We start from the raw sequence: 20,893 nt of genomic DNA on the forward strand, positions 1-20,893 counted from the left end.
TCTAAGACTTGCTTCTCACAGGGCCTTGGAGATAGATATGGTAGTAAGTAAGGCACAAACAGTTAATTAATTACATTAACAGCACTAATCATCTACATTTCTGGATCAAATAAAGATACTAAGACTATACTGTAACAGATGTTTGAGAGAAGTTTCAGAAATTGAAAAGATAACCACAGTTTATTTGTGTGTGTGTGTGTTTACTGACAAATTTCCCTACGTGTCGAAGACACAAATGCAGAATGTATCACACGAAAAACGATCACCAAGTTGACTGACTAAAGATAGAATATCTCTCGTTCTGTTTGTGGCAGATGGAATTTATTATTTTAAGTCTTCAACTGTCTTTAAAAACCTGGTAATTTCTTTCCAAAAACCAATGATTCTGTAATTAAAAGTTCTCCCCAGGAAACAGATTGCCTTTATTCTTTTACTTACACATTGTATTCTCATAGGAGCTATATTCATCACGGTTAATCAAGGGCAGAGAACAGACTACATCTGTTCATTGCTCTCCTGACATTTTATTATTTCCCTTCCTTCTCCTCTCTGTCACCCTCTTCCTCTTTTTTTAGACACACACACACACACACACACACACACACACATGCTTTCTTGCTCCCTATAACACAAATGTCAGCAGGCTGAGTGTGACAGGTAAACGACAGTGAAGCAGATTTGACCTTGACAGCTCTGAGAGTGAAGTGACAGTAATAAAAGGCTGTACTGAGTTATTGTTGGCCCCCAGGGCATCCATTAATGAATGACATGAAAGAGCCATGAGATTTGGGGACATGTAGGGGAGGTGGAATGATGGAGGACAGGTGGCAGCAGCCCACACATGGCCCTCACCTGTGATGAGCTCCTCCAGCACCTCGCACCGAGTTCAACCTTAAACTTATAGTCTGAGCGTGCACTCAGACGGCTGCATCCAATTGCTGAAGCGCACACAAGCATACAAGCAATGCACAGAGCTGTCAAAACACTTAAATATCTAGAAACACTTACCGGCTGAACACATTCTGTCAAAAGGGTGTCTTTACTGTTGAATAGATCACCAGCTCTTTCATTACATTATTCATGTGCTAAGTGGACCCCTCTGTACCCAAGGGCGACCTTTTTTTTTTCCTCCCACTCACTCTGACTCTCATACCCGGATCATGCACCCATACAAACCCGTGACAATCGAGCTTAATCCCCATCTTCCCCTGCTGCAGCGCATTCTGTTAGTGAATTGTTGTGAGTGTCTAAATTAGGCTATTTGGGAATTTGAGCATCTTATATTCAAAGCGCTAGAAGTACAGCACAGTTTTGGGTGCTCTAATAGCATTTGTTGATATTTTCAAGTGATCAGGATAATTATAGATAATGAATTGATAGGGGCGATAAGTGTCAGACTGCTAATAGAATGCAGTACTTAACCTCCATAATCCCTCTGTGCCCTTCACTTGGTGTCAGGATAATTAGATTACTGCTGCTGATACCTTCTATCTCACAGACACCAACTTATACATACACAGCACAGAGTACACATGTTTATACTGTATAATGGACTCCTATGAGCTTGTCACTGCATTTGGATGTATAGACACACTGATTAAATAAATAAGCGAAAGGTAGACTAGTATATATAAAAGTACAATTTGTGCCATATCCTGTGGTGTTACTGAGCAATGCTTTTATACTTTTACAGGTGAGTCCACATTTTATTTGTAGTGTGCATGTGCATGAAGGTGCACACACATTGCGCACAAGCATACCGGCAGTATAATTCACATCCTGCTGGTTTTACAATATTCTGCAAATCAACAGTGGTGGTAAAGCAAAAAGATTGCAATGTGCCAACAAAGGCAGTGAAGAAGAAGGCCACCAGCTACTGTAGTGCATGTATGTAGAGCACACTGTTTATTTATTTATTTAATAGGTTCTGCAAATGTTTGATGAGGAAGGGAATGCAATAAAACATGGTTGTCATAACTCATTGATTCACACAATGCAGTTGTTTATAAGAAAATTCCACAGGGCATCGTTGATATGACTGCAGGGGGAAATAAAGTACCTTTCACAAAATGACTTCATCCGTACTTTCGGCATAGGAATGTCTTTTTGATCCCTTGATTCAGTCTAGACACCTGTGGTGCTAAACCTGAAATTATTTAGTGGCTGAAGAGACATTTTATTTCCAATAGACCTTCAGCTGAAAAGCTGAATAAATCTGACATGGAGCGAGATTTCTGTGGAGCTCACTTGACAGAACCTGGAGCTTCACTCTAGGGCTTCCGAGATGAAGCAGTCATCTGACAGCAACAAGACTATTAGTTAATCAGGGTCAGAGTAGAATTAGATTGATCAAATCAGTGAAAATCTGATTTGAATCAAATCTAAGGTTGAAATTCATCCAAAATCCCCTGATGTACAAAATAGTCATACATTTGAAATGAGTATGAAAATGAAACATGCCATTCTGAACTTTTGCTGTGCTCCATCACTCAAATTTGTATGTTCGGAGGAATAAGAAGTATCCTGGGAAATCATGTTGGAGAGTTATAATTCTGTGACCTCCATACTAAACCTAACGGTGCCTGGCATGATATTCACAATGTTCTTCCACAACGTGCCTTGGGTGGATGACTTAAGATAAGCAATGAATAACAGTTTAAACTGTAAAAAACTGTGAAAGATTTAGTGAAACCGCTAGAGAAGATATAGCAGTGCTGGGTGATATATGACTGCAGAGAGGACACAATGCATAACAAGTGGCTCAATTTCATTGGGATTGCCAAGATACTCATATTTTACCCCAGCCAACCCCATAAAGGCTCTGCCTATCCGTTGCGAGAAGCGTGATATAATTGGCAGCTAGCATGCCACTATCAGGGGTGGCAGAGAAAAGAAAAAGTGGGAAATGGAGGAAAACAGTCTTAGCAGGAAAGGGCCTTGGTAAGAACCAGTAAAATAACTTAAGTGAATTTATTAAGAACTAAGTAGAGAATACAGTGTCACAGAGCTCAACAACACTCAGGACAACTTGAGTCAGAGTCCAAGATGTGTACACTGTACTGGTCAGCAATGAGCAAGCTGGACAAAGGTGAAGGAGCTAGGCACAGGTTTGTATCCTGGAGTCCTTTGTGTGATACAGGCTAACATTTGAGCAAAGACTGAGCACTGACAACAGTCTTTTATTCTGGAAGGTTGATGACATTTATGAGAAACAGGTGTATTATCACCAAGTACCTACAAAACTAATGACATTCCCATCGGCTTCAGCTGTAGTTGGTGCTGATAAGCACATACTTGCATACCAACATGCTACATTTCAATAGTAAACATGAAAAATATACCTATTTAATACTGGCAAGTTAACAGTGACACTTACCCCAACGCATCACTGTGTCCAAGTGTAGCTTCACATCATCCAAGCTAGAGATTTGAAACTTCTTCAACTTTTATGCGGTAGGCACTGATAAACAGACTGGTCACCTGGAGCTGTGGGAGACCTTTGGGAAACAGTGACTCCAGAAATGCTGATATATAAAAATGATAGAAATAAACAGCCCCCTGGATCCACCGAGGTGCCTGTGCACGAATACACATTTATAGCATCTCAGGGGTCACATCTCTCTTCGCTGTCATCTTGCAGCTGCTGATAAGATAATTTAGTGACTTGAACAGGGAGTGTTCCTACCTCAAATGTGTAAGACAGAGAAGTATCTCTTTAAGTATTATGTTAATGTGTCATTTATTTGTTCAACTCAGACAACAACACCACCTTGTGATTGCCAGCTGGACAGTGACTACAGCATTCCCATCATCACCTGTGAGGTAAGAGGTGGAGGTGATACTGAGAACCACAGTGGAGAGGAGCCATGACAGGGTTTTCATAATGACTGATCTCATCTGTTGCACTTTCATTTACTGTTCAAAGCGATGGATGAATGCCCAGTGTGCCAAGGGACTGTGTCTTCAAGATCTCTTTTTGAAGGAGTGTTTCTGGCACTTGACAAGCTGGCAGGGTGTTGCTGTATCTTCCTTGCCTATGGTGAGACAAGGAGATCAATATGATTGGCTTCTCAGCGAGTAGTCAAATTACAAGATTGACTTGGTAATGTGTGTTGACATGGAGATCAACTGAGCCCACTCAAGCAGCTGGCATTAATGAACCACAGAATAACAATTGTTTGTTAGCTAGTGGCTGCGCAAATCCTCATTACCTTTCATTATGCTCGACACCCACTCCCGGCTGTGGCCGTGTGGCAGCGTTACAACCCTTTTTTTTGGCATTGGAATGTTACTTTAGTCAGGATAATGTAAAGACACAACAAGAGGAGGGGATTCTTATAAAGTCTTATGAAAAGGGTGTGGCTGGATGATACAGAACAGCAGATCCTGTAAAAGAGGACAATCACAGGATTGATTGGTGGAGGTGTGCTGATGCCTGGTCCGTGAGCCAGCAGCAGGTGGAGGTCGACAGCCAAGTCGTAAAGTGGAGAGAGGCCGACAGGGAGACACTGGGGCCTAGTGGTTACACTTCAGTGTGGTTGGTTTTTCAATTAAAGAAAAATGGAAAAGTTCAAGTTCACTGTAAAAATCAAGTTTTATTTACCCACACTGACTCCTGCCCAGAAACAGATTGGCCTATGTTTAACATACATGTGATCAAATGGTTAATAAAAATAGAAAAAAACAAAAATGAAATCTTTAGGTTTGGTGGTAATGAAAGTGTATTAGTATTAATATATATCATGGCATATTAATCTCCTTTGTTCTCGTTTCAACTGTGAAAAGTGTTTTATCAGATTCAACGATCCTGCCCTGGTTTTAGATTGAATCCAAATTTTGTTGTATCACCAACCCTTTTCTTCTCACAGTGAGTGAATTGTTTCAAACTGTTGAATTTTATTTTGCCAGTCAGTTTATTTTCATGCTTAGTGCAAAATAAGGCAGGTGTTGTAACTATATATTTTTCAAACCTGCGTTCATAAATTGCAAGCACAACTTACAAAAGATTAAACCAAATAGAGAACATTGAAAGCTTTTCTGCAGCTAGTGTAAACAGCATGAATATCCCTAGATTGTTTTCTACATTAAAGGTATTAAAAAGCATCAAGTAAACTGAAAGACAGAAATGCTGCTGCAATTTTGAACACTGCTGGATCTCCATTGTCCGTGTTTGTGTGGATTGTGGGCTTTACTGGAGCTTGCTTGGCATCCAGTGCTTTCTCTAATCCATTCATCAAAAGCACCAGTGCTCTTGTGAGTGGGAAGATTTATACACCGTGGAAGAGAAGGGGAGAATTAGCCCAGATTTATGTGCACAGGCTGCAATGGCAAGGCACTGGCAGCTGCTACTTGACATTTGAACAGAAAACGTGAAAGAAAATTGGAGAGGGGCGAAACAGGAAATTGGAACAACAGAGAGGTGGAGAGGGCCTGAGGAATGAATGAGACATAAGTCAGTTGGGATAAAAAATATTATTTGATTGGGAGCTAATTTCTGTCTAAAAAGCTAAAGAGACAGTGTTTACATTCATAGCATATAAGTAGCTAATCATACTGACTCCTGAATCTTGGTTTTGTTTTGTTTTTATCTTTGTTATTGATTTTCTGAATTAGAGGCAATAAAAGCCGACAAAAAATAATGATAACAATACATTTGGCATTTCATAAAATAGAGAGTTACAATGATTTATAAAGTGTGAGGTTTAGTAAAGCAGATCACTCTAAGAACTGATTAAAAACACTGCAGCGGGTATTACATGCTCCCAGCACACTGCTGGTGTGTACTGACTTGTTTCTGATACAAGACAAAAGCTTGTAGAGAACAGAATATATGTATAATATATGTATCGACTTTTCATTTTCATTTTCTTTCATGTGAGGTGAAGATCTGAAGGCAATGAGGTGAACCATCCTGAACCTGAAACAACCTCATGATTTTAGCCATAAATGGGTAAGCTCTGTCTCAGCAGGTGAGTGGAAAATAAATAAATAAACCAATATACTGTAGCATTTTTCCCACTCACCACATTGTGCTGGATAACATGGTCCCAGTCCTTCACAAACTTCATAAATTTGACATTGATGCCGGGACTGCTGTCACACTGGGCATCAGTGTTCGATTCTCACCCTCACAGCAGCTGCAGTTGTTATGACAGGTGTGGAAAACATCTGGTTGAATACACACCAGAGCAAAGAAGCACAGTTGTACAAAAATCTAAGGATGGTAATGTATATTTAGACTTGTCAAAGGATCAGCAATGGTCTGTATTTGATAAAAAAAACTGAATGAACTAAAATTCACAAGAATTTTCAAGCAATGCAGTTTGTCAGTCTTCAAGCTGTTCTCTATGTGTATAAGTTCTAGCATAAACTTGCTAGTATACAGTACATACATTTTTTTGTATCGCCTTGGCGCTACAAAGCATAGATTTTTGTTATTAAAATATTGTTTGTCTGAATCACTCTGTGATACTGTTCTTCTCACCTGGGTTTAGAGGGCATGCTGGAGTTGGCAGGAAGATCAGACAGAGGTGATGAAAAAGCATAGCAAAAGCTCTTTGGCCACGCAGTCACATCCATTCGAGTTGAGTCTTTGTGAGGTGACACAAAGAGCCACAGAGGACAGCGAGTGCTTGGCCTCGAGGTTTTCATCCACACCCAAACTGAGTAGAAATTTGCTTCACAACATTGGTGTTCAGCTTTCATTAGCCTGCCGGTGGCCTGCAATATATCTACTGACTGACTGTACTGTGTGCACCAACCCGTAGGAGGCTACTCTCCGTCCAGGCCAGTCACAAGTTGTCATGATGTGTAAAGAGCTCCAGGAGCAGATACATGTCGTTAGTTGACTGGTCTTCACTGTCTGAGAGCCGTGGCAGTCAAGGTGAGTTGTTGGGGCCGAAGTAGGCTGGGAGCCAGTGGAGTGTCTTTCCCATTTTCTCTTCTCAGCTCGATGACTAGAAGGAAGTGTGGGAAAAACAGCCTTTTTGCCAGGATACAGTATGTGTGCAGAACTATATTTTTTACACCTGAAAACCTTTATTTTGGTTGACAAGGGGTTCTCTGGGCGTTTATTTTCTGCAGCTATGATTGAATCAGGAACAACAGAGTTAAGTCAATAAAACCTGTGAAGGCAGGTGTGCAGGTACAAATAGATAAATCAGAAACCATACATTTTACAGATCACTCTACTTTTTCTATATACTCACCATCTCCTGTGGTGATAGCTGTGCACAAATTAAGCACACCTGATTCGAGTTCATTATTATATGATCTTAGTACAATTGCTTGGGAATGAAACCAGTTGAGCTACTGCAGTTTTTGTTAAAGATCTAATGAAGTTTTTATTATGGGTTGCTGTGTACTGTGTGCATGTTTACAGTAGTACAATAAAGGCAGACGTCAGAAATGGTGAAGCTAAAGCTGACAGTGATCCCTTGACATTGGTAAACCCTAAGCTGAAACATAAAGGCTTTGCATCTGGGAATAAGTGCTCACTTGTAGATTATTGGCGCTGTGGAGGCCCACAGGCATTCTTCCTGGAGGTTTGGAGGCTGACTGTATAGACAGATGAAGGCTGTTGCATCAAAAGGGGATAATATCAGACACCCTTCTCTTACTGCCTGAGGGAGGAAATATATGTGAACCTGGAATGCATTCATTCTTCAATCCAAGTTTGTCCTCAAAAAGACAACCACAAGTCTGCTCTGTGCTTAATGTGTAATGGGCTTAAAGGGCATAATTTCCCATTGGAACTGTATTAAATTTATGGAGCAGCCATAGTCAGTCCCAGAATCAGAGTTCTGACCTCATATTACTGACACAAATGGCCTCTACCACTGTGCAATGGTCCAGTTTCAAACATGATGTCTTGACTTCACAAGAACACTAATTATGATTTTGACACAATAACTTCACACATTTGATCTGTTTTGATGATATTATGAGTGGGTAATGGGTGGGTGTATTTTACAGCTAATTATATTGTTCTTTAAAAAAAAAAGTTATATAATGTCATTATCTTACAAATCAGATCAATAAATGTTAAGGGGTTGCCCAATCTCCTGTAGCCAATTACAGTAGAACAGAGGAAAACAGGTTTTTCAAGCCTCATTTACAGGAAAGGATTGTTGCTAATGTTTTAATGTTTTTCTGTTGGATACCATCTCTTAATGACAGCCAGCAAATGCCTTTGCAAAACATCTGGGAGAATCATAGATGTCATTACTCAGCCTAACCAGTCATTGGTATGTCACAGCCATATGCTACATTATGTTTTCGCTGCTGTCTAAATAGTGATTTATGTCAGTTACTCTGAGTGTTAGTTCCTCTGACACTGCAGTTGATGAAACTTAACATAAAGCCGCATCCACTAACTTGCCAAGGATGAGTCACAGCTTATTTTATAGTCACCTCATTTACGCTGTGATTGTGTTGACAAAACGTAGGAAAGGGTGCATAGCATTTGGACTGAATTCTAATTTTGTATACCTTGTCTTGTGCTTTCCAGGCAGCACAAGCAATGCCTGACCCACATGGGAGCACACCAGCTCTACCACACTCATTTACATTACACTACAACCCAAACTCCTGAAAGCTACATAAATCACTCTGTCACTGCTAAGCTACTTGACCAATTCAACCGACTTAATTTTTGCCAGCTAATATTGTATAATGACATTGGTACAGAGCAATAATTCAAACCCACTGATCTGATACAATCATTCTGCCCCATAATTCACTGTGCTGAAAATGCAATTGTGTATGTAGACCAGCCAGACAATAGTTTCATCTCTGTGGCATCAGCACAGCTGGGTCAAACATGTTTATGTGTTTAAAATTCTGTGCACGCTAGCTGTGCATATACTAGTGCTGGTTTTAGAAATCATTATGTTTCAAAATCACACTATTAAACTCTGAAAGCCACTGTCACTCTGCCTCCCGTATTGCTTACAGACAAACTGTGCCATTGCCAGGCTTTGATGAACACCTGGAACAGGCGTCAGGTCTCTGTTTAGATGTTGGCTTGAAAAGGTCTGCTGCTGCAAAGGCATCATACACACCAGAGAATTTCACATGCTAAAACCAATGTGAAATCATGCATGACCTCTGGCTTCTATGTCTTTATTCATCCCACCTACTCTTTAGTGTCTCCAGGGTATTTTATAATGCCATGATGTACCGTAGCTTGGTATATGGACTCAAGGATTTAGCAGTGTGATGCCAATAGACTAGTAGGGGAAAATATTATTCTTTTAAATAGTTGCTTTAATTGCTTTCCAACAGCTGAATATGAAGATGACAGAGATGACCTTTATCAGCTGGTGATCTTAGATTATCAGGGGTATGCTGTCTAATGCTTTTCCTTTCAACATGTTTAGCTCACTTTTGTGTATTGTATTCCAGGTTGTCTCGTAATTTATCAACTGCTTTTCATATGCAAGAAAAAGTAAGCAGTCATATATTTTGATTTACTGATTCACCCTATTTAGTAAGAAAACTTTGCAGTGCAGTGTGGTAAACATCAATAATTCACTATGTAGTACTATAAACGTTTTTTTTTGCCCTCATTCTACATCTCAAAATGGCCACGTGTAATGGAAATACTGTTCTTTATATGCTATAGGCTGTTATAGCTCTCACACTGCTCAGATGGAGCCTTCTAAGTGAGAAAGAGGAGAGAAACAAAAACTGCTCCTACAAGCAGTGCTTTCTTTTTTCAACCTATTCATTCTAAACAATTTGGAGAGGAAGTAGACACATTAAATTGCCAAATCAGTGTGCTGAAGGTCACGAGGAGTGACACATGAGGGAGGAATAGTAGAACACAAAGCAGGACACAACAACCACTAAACAAATGTCAATTTGTCAAATAGCACAGTGCTTTCAATGCAAGCAGTCCGATAAAGGCTTAGACCTAGAATGACAGTTTACAGTGTAATCTGAAGTTATAATGTGACAGTTCGACTCTGCAATGGCCATGAAATGCAAAGCATGTGCATGTTTATGTACTGTATATCATTTCATGTGCTCACCTCTGTCAGTGTATTGTGGAAAGCAAGTGCCTCTGGCAAGGCACAGAATCAATCCCAATAATGGTGCATCTTTCAGGTAGTGGAGTTTTTCTTATAACTTGAATCAAACACAAGCTCCACATCTCCACTTTAAGACATTCAATTTCCAGCTGATTCTTGGGGCAGAATTCTGCAGGGGACAATCAATGCAGAATGACTGGAAAATAGCTAATGTTATTTACGGTACATCAAAGTGAAACTGGAGGAGAGCAATTATACCAGTGATTCAAGACACTATTCCTAAGTGAGTTGTCCATTTGGGTAATAATATTTTTATATTAATATTATTCTAAAACCCACACAGAATTGATTTTAACAACACAATAAATAACATATCTACTGTACACATAGAATATTTGATATGTTATAGATGCTATAGTTAATATACTAGCGTTTTGAATAATTTATTTTGAGACTTACATTGTTATGGTGAAATCTTATAAACACAATTCTAGTATTTCACTTGTTAAGTCCAGAACATGCACAGACCCATCCAAATGTGGCAGATGGAGTTTACTGGTGTCTCAAGGAGCGAGTTGTGAGATGATTTGCTGCTGGGGAGAAATCATATTTTCACTTTGAGAGGACTGAAGCAGAAGGTTTGTACATTCTACAGTATGTACTGTATGTGGTGAAAGTGCATCTACATTAGAAAATCAACAACAACAGCATGCGTGTCAAATGGCAGCAACGTCTACAGAGGAACCAAGAAAATGACTGGACTTTTTCTGTATAAAACAGACAGACAGCAGTACAGTAACCAGAGTGTTTGTACCCACAGACTGATATTGCATGCACTTTGTTTCCCTTTGTGCCTGCATACGCAAGCGAGGCAGCAAATAGCCAGTCTCAAATGAAGCTCATTTCAATCAAGCCATTTCAAATCATGCGAGCTGATGGAAAGAGAACCGCCTTCAAAAGGCAATGGTGTATTCCCCATTCTGCAGACCAAAATAAGTATTTATTTAGTTGTAGTATGTGTATGCATTATTGTTACAAAGCTTCTGATGGTGAATGATATGTTTAAGAATTGATCTAAACAAGTTATATTACTACCACTTAATTTTATTCTGCTCTGCAAAAGTGTTAATTCATGTTAGCTCAGAGTAAGCTTTTACAACTACTGGGAAAATTACGCTTAATTTTATAAAATTATTGAAGCAAGTGGAATTCTTCTGTGTTTGTTATAAGAAAATAAGACAAAGCAAACGTCAAAGAGTGAACCTCTGTGGTTTAAAACACTTGACCAAGACTTCCAGGGTTTCAAAATGAAGTTGAGCGCTCCTATTGCTCTCTGCCTCTAGTCAATGTGACTAATGTAATGTGGTCTGTCAATATCTAATCATTTAGTCCATGAAGGACAGCTGTGGTACCTTTTGAAAAGTCCCATAACTTGATATTATTTTTTTTTTGCTCCCAGCACTTGCATTTGTCATTTATTTTACTTGTCATATGGCTGAAGCACTTTCGACTTTATATCAACTAGTGGAGCAGTTGTGATGTTAAAAGACAAATGAGTCATTTTAATATTTTTTTATGTTCAAAGCTGTCTCACTTGGCCAGTAAAACCAGATATTCTCAGTCAGTGTACATACAAATGTCAGCTACATAATATTGTACCTCTTTCTATGACTCCTACCTGTTGCACCCCCTGTAGCATCAGGCAGCCTCTGCTTCCTCTGCTGCAGAACAGTTATAGGGATGGAGGCAGAACACCTTCCCTTGTGCTTGAGCACAATTTCCAGCAGCTTGCTAATGTCAACCTGCCTAATATACACAGCGGGGTGGGGGCTCCAAGACAGCAGCAATTTTCCACTGCATGTGAATGAGACTAGAGAGCAATCTGCTGGCCTAAGAGCCTCATAATCAGCACATCATTATCAGGAGGGGGTTGGTGCATGGGGTGACAGTGGGACGAGGAGAGAGAAAATAAAAGGAGGGAGCAATGGATGACATCAAATGAGCCCCTGGCTGCAATGAGACATTGTACGACATATGGAAGAAAAGGAAGCTGGTATTTCTGGAGTTAAGAGCAGTGGAAGGGATTCACTGGGAGTATACTGTACAAAGCACAGCATAAAAGGAATTGAGGTGAGGCGGCATCCCATAGGAAGAGAGTACCACCTCCATCTATACTTCAGCTAGGCCCTTTGATAAGCAGTGTCAGGTTATATTACTGCTGGTGTTCAAAACTCATAATCTAATGGCACACATACAAAAATATATACTGTATATTTTTAAGGCAGAAGTGTGGTGAGAGGTCTTTGAAGCTTACCTTATCATGAATATGTTTTGAGTGAGTTCAAAAGGAGCAAGGACAGAAAAGATGATACAGCAGATAGACACTTCGTCTGTTTTCAGAAGTGCCTACCATTTCTGGGAGCTCAAACTTGCATTTTATCTTTTGTTTGCTGATAGAGTAAGCATCATGATGGGCTGAGCTTTCAGATGGTAACAGTCTGCCATTCTACTTGATCTAATAATTCCTAGATTGCAGGAAAATGGTCAGGTGTAAGTTATTTTTTATGGTAGTCTGTGTAATGGTTTGGCTGCTTTGCTTTGAATCACACGGAGCCAGGGGGCAAAGCAGAATAAACAGATTTACTGAACTGGGCTCATACCACTTGAATTTAGTACTAGTTAAAGCTTTATTCATAGCATCAAAAACATCCAAAGCAACTATTTGGAAAGATTTAGTTGTCATTGGGTAGCTCTGAAATGCAGGCTTTTGGTTTTAATGTGTCAACAATCAATCATACCTGTCCAAATAAATATTTCTTTCCACTTTCTGCCGCGTGGTGGCAATAGCGTACAGAGCACTTGGACTGGCATTGCGTGGCTGTGCGCACAGCTATTGTCTATATGTGATCAGTTCATAAAAACACGGCCTGAATGTATAGTCCGCGACCACCCTTACTGACAATTCAAAAGAACAAGAGAAGTCGTTTTTCCAGCGCAGGGTAACCTCTTTTAACCTCTTTTTAAAGGTGAACCGAGTATTAGCACTTTAGAACAACACACACTGGGACTAACAGTGCAACCTTTGGAGTGGCTGGATTTGTTGAAGTGCCTTGCTCAAGGACAGTTGCTGAGGAAACATATCTACGTAGGATACATAATCTTTGTTCATCAGATGTGACTAACAAATTGCGAGTTAGGCAAAAGCTGTCACCTGTACACCACGCGAACAGTCACTATCTCGTCATTGTTAATTTTTATTTCACTCACTTCTCTGTGATACATTCAAAGGCTATTCGGAGCCGTTAGAAGATGATATAATATTCCATATCGCACATTTGACAGTCGAGCAAATTCAACTGGACTGACTCCGCCTTGCTCATGCGGGACTTGCCCACGGGCTTTTCATAGTACCACGGTGTGTTTGTCTGCAGGCTTGGTGCTCTCTGACGGTGTGAGCTCTCTCCACACTACACCAGTCACTCTCCCACATCACCAGTGAGGAACTGCACTCTGACGCACAGGACCAGCAGCATCTAAGACTCTTCCCGGGAGTGTGTGGCCACCGAGCAACATGTTACCAGCGTGGAGACGGGGATGGCGCACCGGGGGCTCGACGGTGGCACAGCGGACCATGGTTAAAACAGTGCGGACTGGAGAGGTCGGACAGAGGTGGGTCTCCTGTTGGATTCTGCTGTCGGCGACTTGTATCGTCAGCGCTCAGGCTCAAGGTAAGATGGGCAACTCAGATTTTTTGTTGCCTTAGTGTAGCTATTGTTGTTGTTGGAGCGCACACGAAAGTCTGTGGTACAGTGCTGGGCAAACAGAACCTCTTCCAAAATTATATGTTTGTAAAGATCAGTTCATATAGCCAAGCGTAGACCATAGCACAATGTCTCACACACACAATTAGTAATATGTTATTAAACTCGTTAATTGTAAAATTCATTTCCAAAAGCAGCAGCCTGTGTAAACTGTTGTTTTCACCTCCACCACATTCCCCACTAACCACAAGGCCACTTGCGCGGTCCAGATGCTCAAGAGGCAAAGCCTGCCTCTGCAAAACTGGACATGACTATGACAAATGCTGGGTGGTTTAAATGAACCTGTATTTGTGACCAAATTATAATGCATCAGCAGTCCAATAGTTATTATAACACAGTATATAGCTCCAAAGAATTTGGACTCTGTCTTTAGATATTTTAGATGCCGCATTTCCACAGTCATATTATTATATTTAATGTTTTACAGTTTGTGCTAAAGCTTGGGATTAATACTTACTTTTGCAAGGGCCCATAATACCTGTAAAAAATAAAATTAAAAGAAGCATATATTCAATATTTAATGAAATCTGTGGTGGATGTGCTGAGAAACCACACAGTAAATTGTTTCACTGCTTGTAGACTGAGCCACCCCTCCTGTCTATAGGCCACCTTAATAGCTTAGAGACAGTCATTAACTTGTATGAATATGACTGTGGGACAACGAAGCAGGGCCATTATTTGTAGGTATTACATTTGCCTAATGTAAGTTTGCACTCTTACAGGCTCTGTGAAAGTAATGTGCATTGAACAGAATGTTGAGCATAGTCAATGATTTGTGAATAAAAGTGTGAACATGAGCCACACTAATGGCAGAGTTATTGTGAAGTCATATGGCTCATCACTTGTCATCTGTCACTGGATGACCTGTACCACTTGACCGTTGGGAAGGTACTGTAAATGCTAGATAGTGACAGAAAGACAGCAAGAGAACAAATCTGATATTTTATAATTGGAAAATCACAACTGCCAGTTGTCACCAGAAATGAAGGTAAGTTGACAAAGGACAAGCCATATCCTGTGGGTTTACTGAGCTGTGAATTTCATCATCAGCCCTGATGTTTACATAACAGTAAATGGCTTTTAACCTTATCCTTCAATTAAACCACGGGGTTGTTTTTCCCTATAAAGATACATGCAGAACAAAAAGAAAGATACGTACTTTGACATGCTTCCACTGCAAAAAAAGGAGATTCTTGCAGAAAGTCTCTTCTTTATGAAGTCCCCATCTTATAAGCACAATGCTCAATACACCAAAATGCTAAAAACAGCATAATCCTTTTGCTTGTTTGTCTTTGAACAGGTTGCATTGCTCAAAGTGTTCGCACCCTTATCTGAAATGAGACTCAGGCGTCTCTTATTATGCAGGGCACAGTTCCTCTGGCTGTTATTACCACCCTTTTCTTGAGCTAACATGCCTGGAGTCTGTGAGGATCTGTTGAACGCTTCCAGGCTACTTCACAGGGCTTTACCTTTCCTTCCCAAATAGACCACTTTCTCATTCTTGCAGTTGGTATTCAGACCCCTTGAATGTTCCCGGCTGTGCATTAGCATTGGTGAGAGATTCACTCCATGGTCTGCCTGCTCTTTCAGTTGAGAAGGACCTCCTCTGTACTGCTGCTTTGGGTTCTTTAGTGCAGACACAGTTGTAGTTTTTGAAGGGGTCTTCTCACCATCCAGAGAAGTCTTGCTCTTCTGAGAAAGGAAGCAGTTCTCATCACCATGGGGCACCCATGTTTGCAAAGAACTGGCAGTGCAGTGCGTCTGTGCCTTCACATAGAGTTAAAGATGTTGTATTCATTCCCTGAATGCGAAGGACCTCTGAGACTGTCATAAATCAGGCAACACACAAGCACACGAGGCCCCCAGGGAACCTGAGGTGGCATGTACCTGTTTTTCAGCAGGCTCCTACTCAGGCTTCTGCTGTGTTTAATACTGTTGGCCTCTCCAGTGCACAAGAGAATACCTAATAGAGTCCATGGGGGAACCCTTCTGTTGCCACAGGGTTCATTCAGCAGGGCAGTTTAAAACTCATTTAAATGCCCTCACTAAAATACCACATAAATAGGTGTGAGGTTTTGCCATTCATCACCTCCTAGCGGTCTCTGAATCAATCTCCTCACCCCTCCTCAAAGCCTTTGCTGCTAGTGTCTACCCTTGTGTCTTGCGAGTGGCTTTCTATGCGCATCTTGCTTTGTGGGTCTGTAAAAGTGTGAGCGTGTGCTTGCTGGTGCTTATGTTCCTGTCTATTGAGCTTTAATCTAGATAGCAGCACTGACATTCAGCCAACCAGCAGCTGCTATAATTTTCTGGACGTACGTTATGCAGCTTGACAGCTGTCAGCCATTCCCAAATCTTTAAATCTTATGATAATCCACCATGCTTACAAAAAAAGCATTTGTTTAAAACACTCTGAATCCTTGTGTAATTAAAACTCCCTGCTCTAATGTGGGTACCAGATCATAATTCATCAGTGGCACACTAACACATGCACATGCAAACAGCCACAGAAAGATAGAAAAATCAATGTGCGCAAGATGACAAAACTCCATCAAGATAAATATAATACAGTTTTAATAGGATCAAAGGCATCTCCTAGTTCCAACAATGACTGATGACAAACCTGCTCATCTGCGCCCACATGTGCAGCATTCTGTCACAAATAATAGAAAGCTGTATCTGTTTTGCTTGTAGCTCCACAAAAGTACACAAACATACTCACATTGATGCCACATTGACTTCAGACATCTGATTTTAAACATGATGCTAAATCCTGAGCTATATGTGATGTAATCATTGCATATGCCTAAACTTCAAGCACTTTAATCACGTCATAAGTCCCATTTGGTTCATAGTGATGTGGGAGTGGTGGTGGGAGTGCTGTAACTTTTCAGGTGCCATACCATAATTACACACGGTACATATTTATGACATATGCATTCCCATTTTTGCCGAAATGTAGTTAATTAAACATGTTTACTATCCTAGAGTGCTAACAGATGTCTGCTGAAATTTGGACTAAATGCTTGTTTTCTTCTGTGTGTGGCTCATACCCAAAACGACCAGCTAGTGGCTTGCACAGCCTCAGGTAAAACACAGTGGCAGCCTGACTTCCAAATCAGACTCCTTGTGTGTCTTCGGCACCTGCCTCCCATGTCTGACTGGTTGGCAGATTTTTCTCTGGCTGCCAAATGCTGTCTACACATGTTTATTCATGTTGCCACAGGATGCTGTATTCACCAAGATGGAACGTATTACAAGTGAATTAGGGGGAAAGAATCTGCTCTCACTGGCAGAAACTTTGGAAATAAAAAAAAACAACCCTTTTTAAAATAAAGGTAATGTTTCAGAGAAGAATGAAAATGCCTCAACCATGTTTAAGGGTGACAAATGATTACAATCTACTTTATTGTTGAAGAACAATGGGGGCGCTGTGCCGTCAATGTTTATTTTATTTTATTTTTTTAGCTTCAGGAGGGATTTAATTGGCTCAGTCAAGCAGCAAAACTGTGTTTATAGTACATAATGGAAATGTAATCAAATTAACTTGTACCGTAGGGTTTTGGCATTCACCCCTTGACAAGTAATTGCCCTTTGCCCAAAGGGCTATGGTAATGGTTACTTCCACTAGGCTATGGAGTCCTATCTCCCACCATGAGGCTGTCATGCTGCCATAGTAGGGTGGCTGGCTGAAATGTTTTTTTTTTACTATGCAGGGTTTTTTTTATGCTTCACTAATTGTTAACACATAGATCTTATTACTATGATGTTTCAACATTTATTGGATAAAACAGGTACACGGTAACCTGGACTGTATTTCGACAATAGTCTGGACAATATAAGGTAGAATGCAACCTGTGGGGGTGCATTCTTAACCCTACAAAATCATGTTCTGCAGTCTGTTTTTGCTTGCCCACAGAAGTCCTGCCTTATGGGTGAAAAATACAGTTTGGAAATGGTATAGGCTGCTCAAATTAAAAACGTCAATATTAGTAGCACTGACTGAGGAGGCACGTCCTTCTTTTGGGGCCAGTTTTAATCACATAGCTGAGAGTGGTTTTGTTTCCATGCCTCCTTGTTTACTGATGAGACTGAGGGGAGAAGCGCCGCAGGGGGGAACAGACAAATTCTTCACATATTAATTCTTTTGGCTAAAAGTCTAATCAATCTGACATGGGACTGGGAGGAACCTCTTCAGCTATCAAGAAATAAATAAATAAATAAAAAGAAACGTTTCAAAACAAGCCCAGGGCTGGGATAGAAATTAAAAGAGGAAATGACCTTGGACATAGGGAAAGGGATGCAAAGTGGCACTATTTGTTTAATTTTTTATTATCATTTTGACAAGGGAGCAAAGATGTCATACATGTTGCTTTAACAAAGTGCTATTCCAGGGAGTCGTTCGAGAAGCCCTCAAAATGGTGTCATTACTTTCATCCAGGGAAAAGAGGGATTGTACTGAGGCAGCATTCTTGGACTATACATCTGTCTTAAAGCCCCTAAGCTGTTCCATGTAAACATTTAAACAACACAAAGGCGACTCAAGGAAAACTGTTGTAAGAAACAATGCATTTTACAGCATAATGTGTGCTCTGAATCTTTCCTCTCATTCAGCTTGCCCCTCCTGGGGACTAGTGAGTGTATTCTTGTGTTGTGAATAAAATGGTAAAAGAGAAAGAAATAGAGAAATGGAAGAGAAACTGTGGGGTGGAGGTGGCAGGCCCATGTTTTTTCTCCTTCTCCTCATGAAAACAACTGGTGTTACCAGTACTTTTTTTTTTTATACATGCACATGAATGAATTCACATCTTAACATTCTGCTCCATTCTTTTGCTATCCTCCAACCAATCCTGCCATGACACTTGTTCCCCTGTAGTTCCCTACCACCAACAGCAAGATTCCCTATAGTAATTGATGATGCCAGTAGACATCCCAATATTACTGTTTCACTCAGTATAGAGCCAGTTACCTGGCCAACAAGCCTCTGGACATATGGAGCTGAAGAGGACATAAAAACGTTGTTTGTTTTTGCTTCCAGTTCTTGGTGGCTGCCTGCTTGTTTAACTATTAAAGTTACATATTCTATCTGATACTGCTGACTTTTACCTTGCATTTTGAAGAGAGCAGTTTTTGTATGAGTGCCGTGTACGGCAGTGGGGTCAAGGGTCAGCAGGTTGGCAGGACTAGGTGAGCACAGGATCCATTTCTATCAGTCACATACTTCCTGTCTACAGGGTCTTGTCTGGAAGGAAGGAGCTTACATGGTGTCCACCTGCAGGGCTGAGTTTGGTGCTCAGGCAGCAGGCCTACCTGTCCTACCAGGAGGCCTGGTGAAACGCCTGTGGCTGTATCTCGATACCTTGCACTCAGATTTGACTATAGAGCTGACTCTTATTGCTCATGCTCCTGCTCTTGGCCACGTGGTATCCATATCATGTTTGATATTGGTTTTTGTTACCCACCACCTGCATCTCCCTCTTCTCCAAGATAGGCTCAACATCAAGCCCTCCCCACACCTGTCAGATTTTGACAGTGCTCCACCTTCACTCCAAACAAATGGCTTGCAACAGAGATACCATGCGATGTCAGTGGGGATATTAAAGCACAGAACATGGAAAGGCTTCAACTTTGATAAATCTAAAGACATTTCTACCTACAGTCATATCCTGCAGAGTTGTTGTGTTTACTGATAAAGAATTTCTGTCTACTTTGTATGGTATAGTAGAGTCGGTTGTCATATCATAGCAGCGTAACATGGCACCACTTTAATATACACATATCTTTGATCACTGCCCTTACCTCTAACATCAGCAAAGTGTCAGTTAAGAACTGCAATGTTGATGGGAGATGACAGCAGTACTGCAGGCGTCTGCTCTATGGCTCATGTCACATCTGTATTCCCTTTCCGTGGTCCTTTAACACAAGCCATAAAAGCTTCGGGTGTAAGAGTGAAAGCGTATGGCATGATTCAACCTCAGCTGAAAGTCCAAACAAAGCCCTTGTCCAAGACGGTATGAGAGACTGCTTTCCTCTCCTGAGGCAAATTACATGTAGAAAGATATGTATGGGCTTAACATTGTTATACAGGGATTCATGCAACAAAATTTTTGAGGATGCATTTGTTGGCATCATATTTGACCATAATGTCTTGGATCATTACATTTTATTTACATGCTAAAGAAAGAATTGACTGATAAGATTTAAAGCACTTAATTTAAATGTACACAGTGAATAAAGGCTTCAGAAAGACCAGAGAGCTTGACCGCTTGAATGATACATATTATGTAGGTACACTGTACATGTGAAAATCAATACATTCTAGCACCTTCTGTTGAAATCAGCAAACTGAGAAATGTGCGGTGTTCATTCTGTTTCCTCATGCCTACAGGATTAATATGTGAAGGGCCTTGTTGAGCCAGTGTTTGACAATGAAGCATGAATCCGCCAATACGCAAATCGAGTCCACCGTGTGTTTCTGCCTGGAATGATTTAGAATCAGTTCGAGAGAGCTCCTCAGAGGTTAAGTGGGAACTCTGTGCAGCATTGCACCTCTGAAAGCAACCAGTACTGAGAAGGATAAAAGAGATCCTGCGCAGAAACTTTTGCCAGTTTATTTTAATTTCAAAAAAGCTTGAAAGAAGAATCCAATAGCAATGTCTTCATTGCTTTAATGCATGTTATTAGATGCTCAAACATGCACACAGCAAAAGTGTGCATGTACAATAATATGCAAATACAATTTCTTCCTGTAGCACATGCAACTACACACACAGAATGTTTTATTATGGCCAAATGAAGCTTTCTCAAAAGTCCACGCCTTATTTGAATGCAGTTTTCAACAGGACTAATGAAACTGGGGCCCAGCCATTGTGTCTTGTGTGAATAGACAAACTCAGAATCAGCTTTTTCAGTGTGAAGCTTCATGTTCTGATGGTCCTCTGTGTAAATTAGTTTCCATTTTAACCTCTCTCTCTGCCATGTCACTGCCAACTGCTAGTGAGGTGGCAGGGAACATGGAACAAAAAGAGAAATTAATATTGC

At 40.6% G+C, this 20,893-nt stretch overlaps 1 protein-coding gene across 4 annotated transcripts in view; it reads left to right on the forward strand.

Annotated features, from left to right (window-relative positions):
- The first annotated feature begins 13,036 nt into the window (after positions 1-13,036).
- LOC109965968 (protein sidekick-2-like) overlaps positions 13,037-20,893 on the forward strand; it is an 80,656-nt gene continuing 72,799 nt past the window's right edge. For 2 of the 4 annotated variants that reach the window (XM_020610455.1, XM_020610456.1), the window contains exon 1: positions 13,037-13,762. In XM_020610455.1, the coding sequence (XP_020466111.1) occupies positions 13,606-13,762 (157 nt within the window). In that variant the 5' untranslated portion in view covers positions 13,037-13,605. The remainder of the gene's footprint in view (positions 13,763-20,893) is intronic. The other 2 variants (XM_020610457.1, XM_020610458.1) reach the window with 1 other exon arrangement.

This window comes from Monopterus albus, unplaced genomic scaffold, assembly GCF_001952655.1.
Source record: "Monopterus albus unplaced genomic scaffold, M_albus_1.0 scaffold105.1, whole genome shotgun sequence".
NCBI classification, from domain to species: Eukaryota; Metazoa; Chordata; class Actinopteri; order Synbranchiformes; family Synbranchidae; genus Monopterus; species Monopterus albus.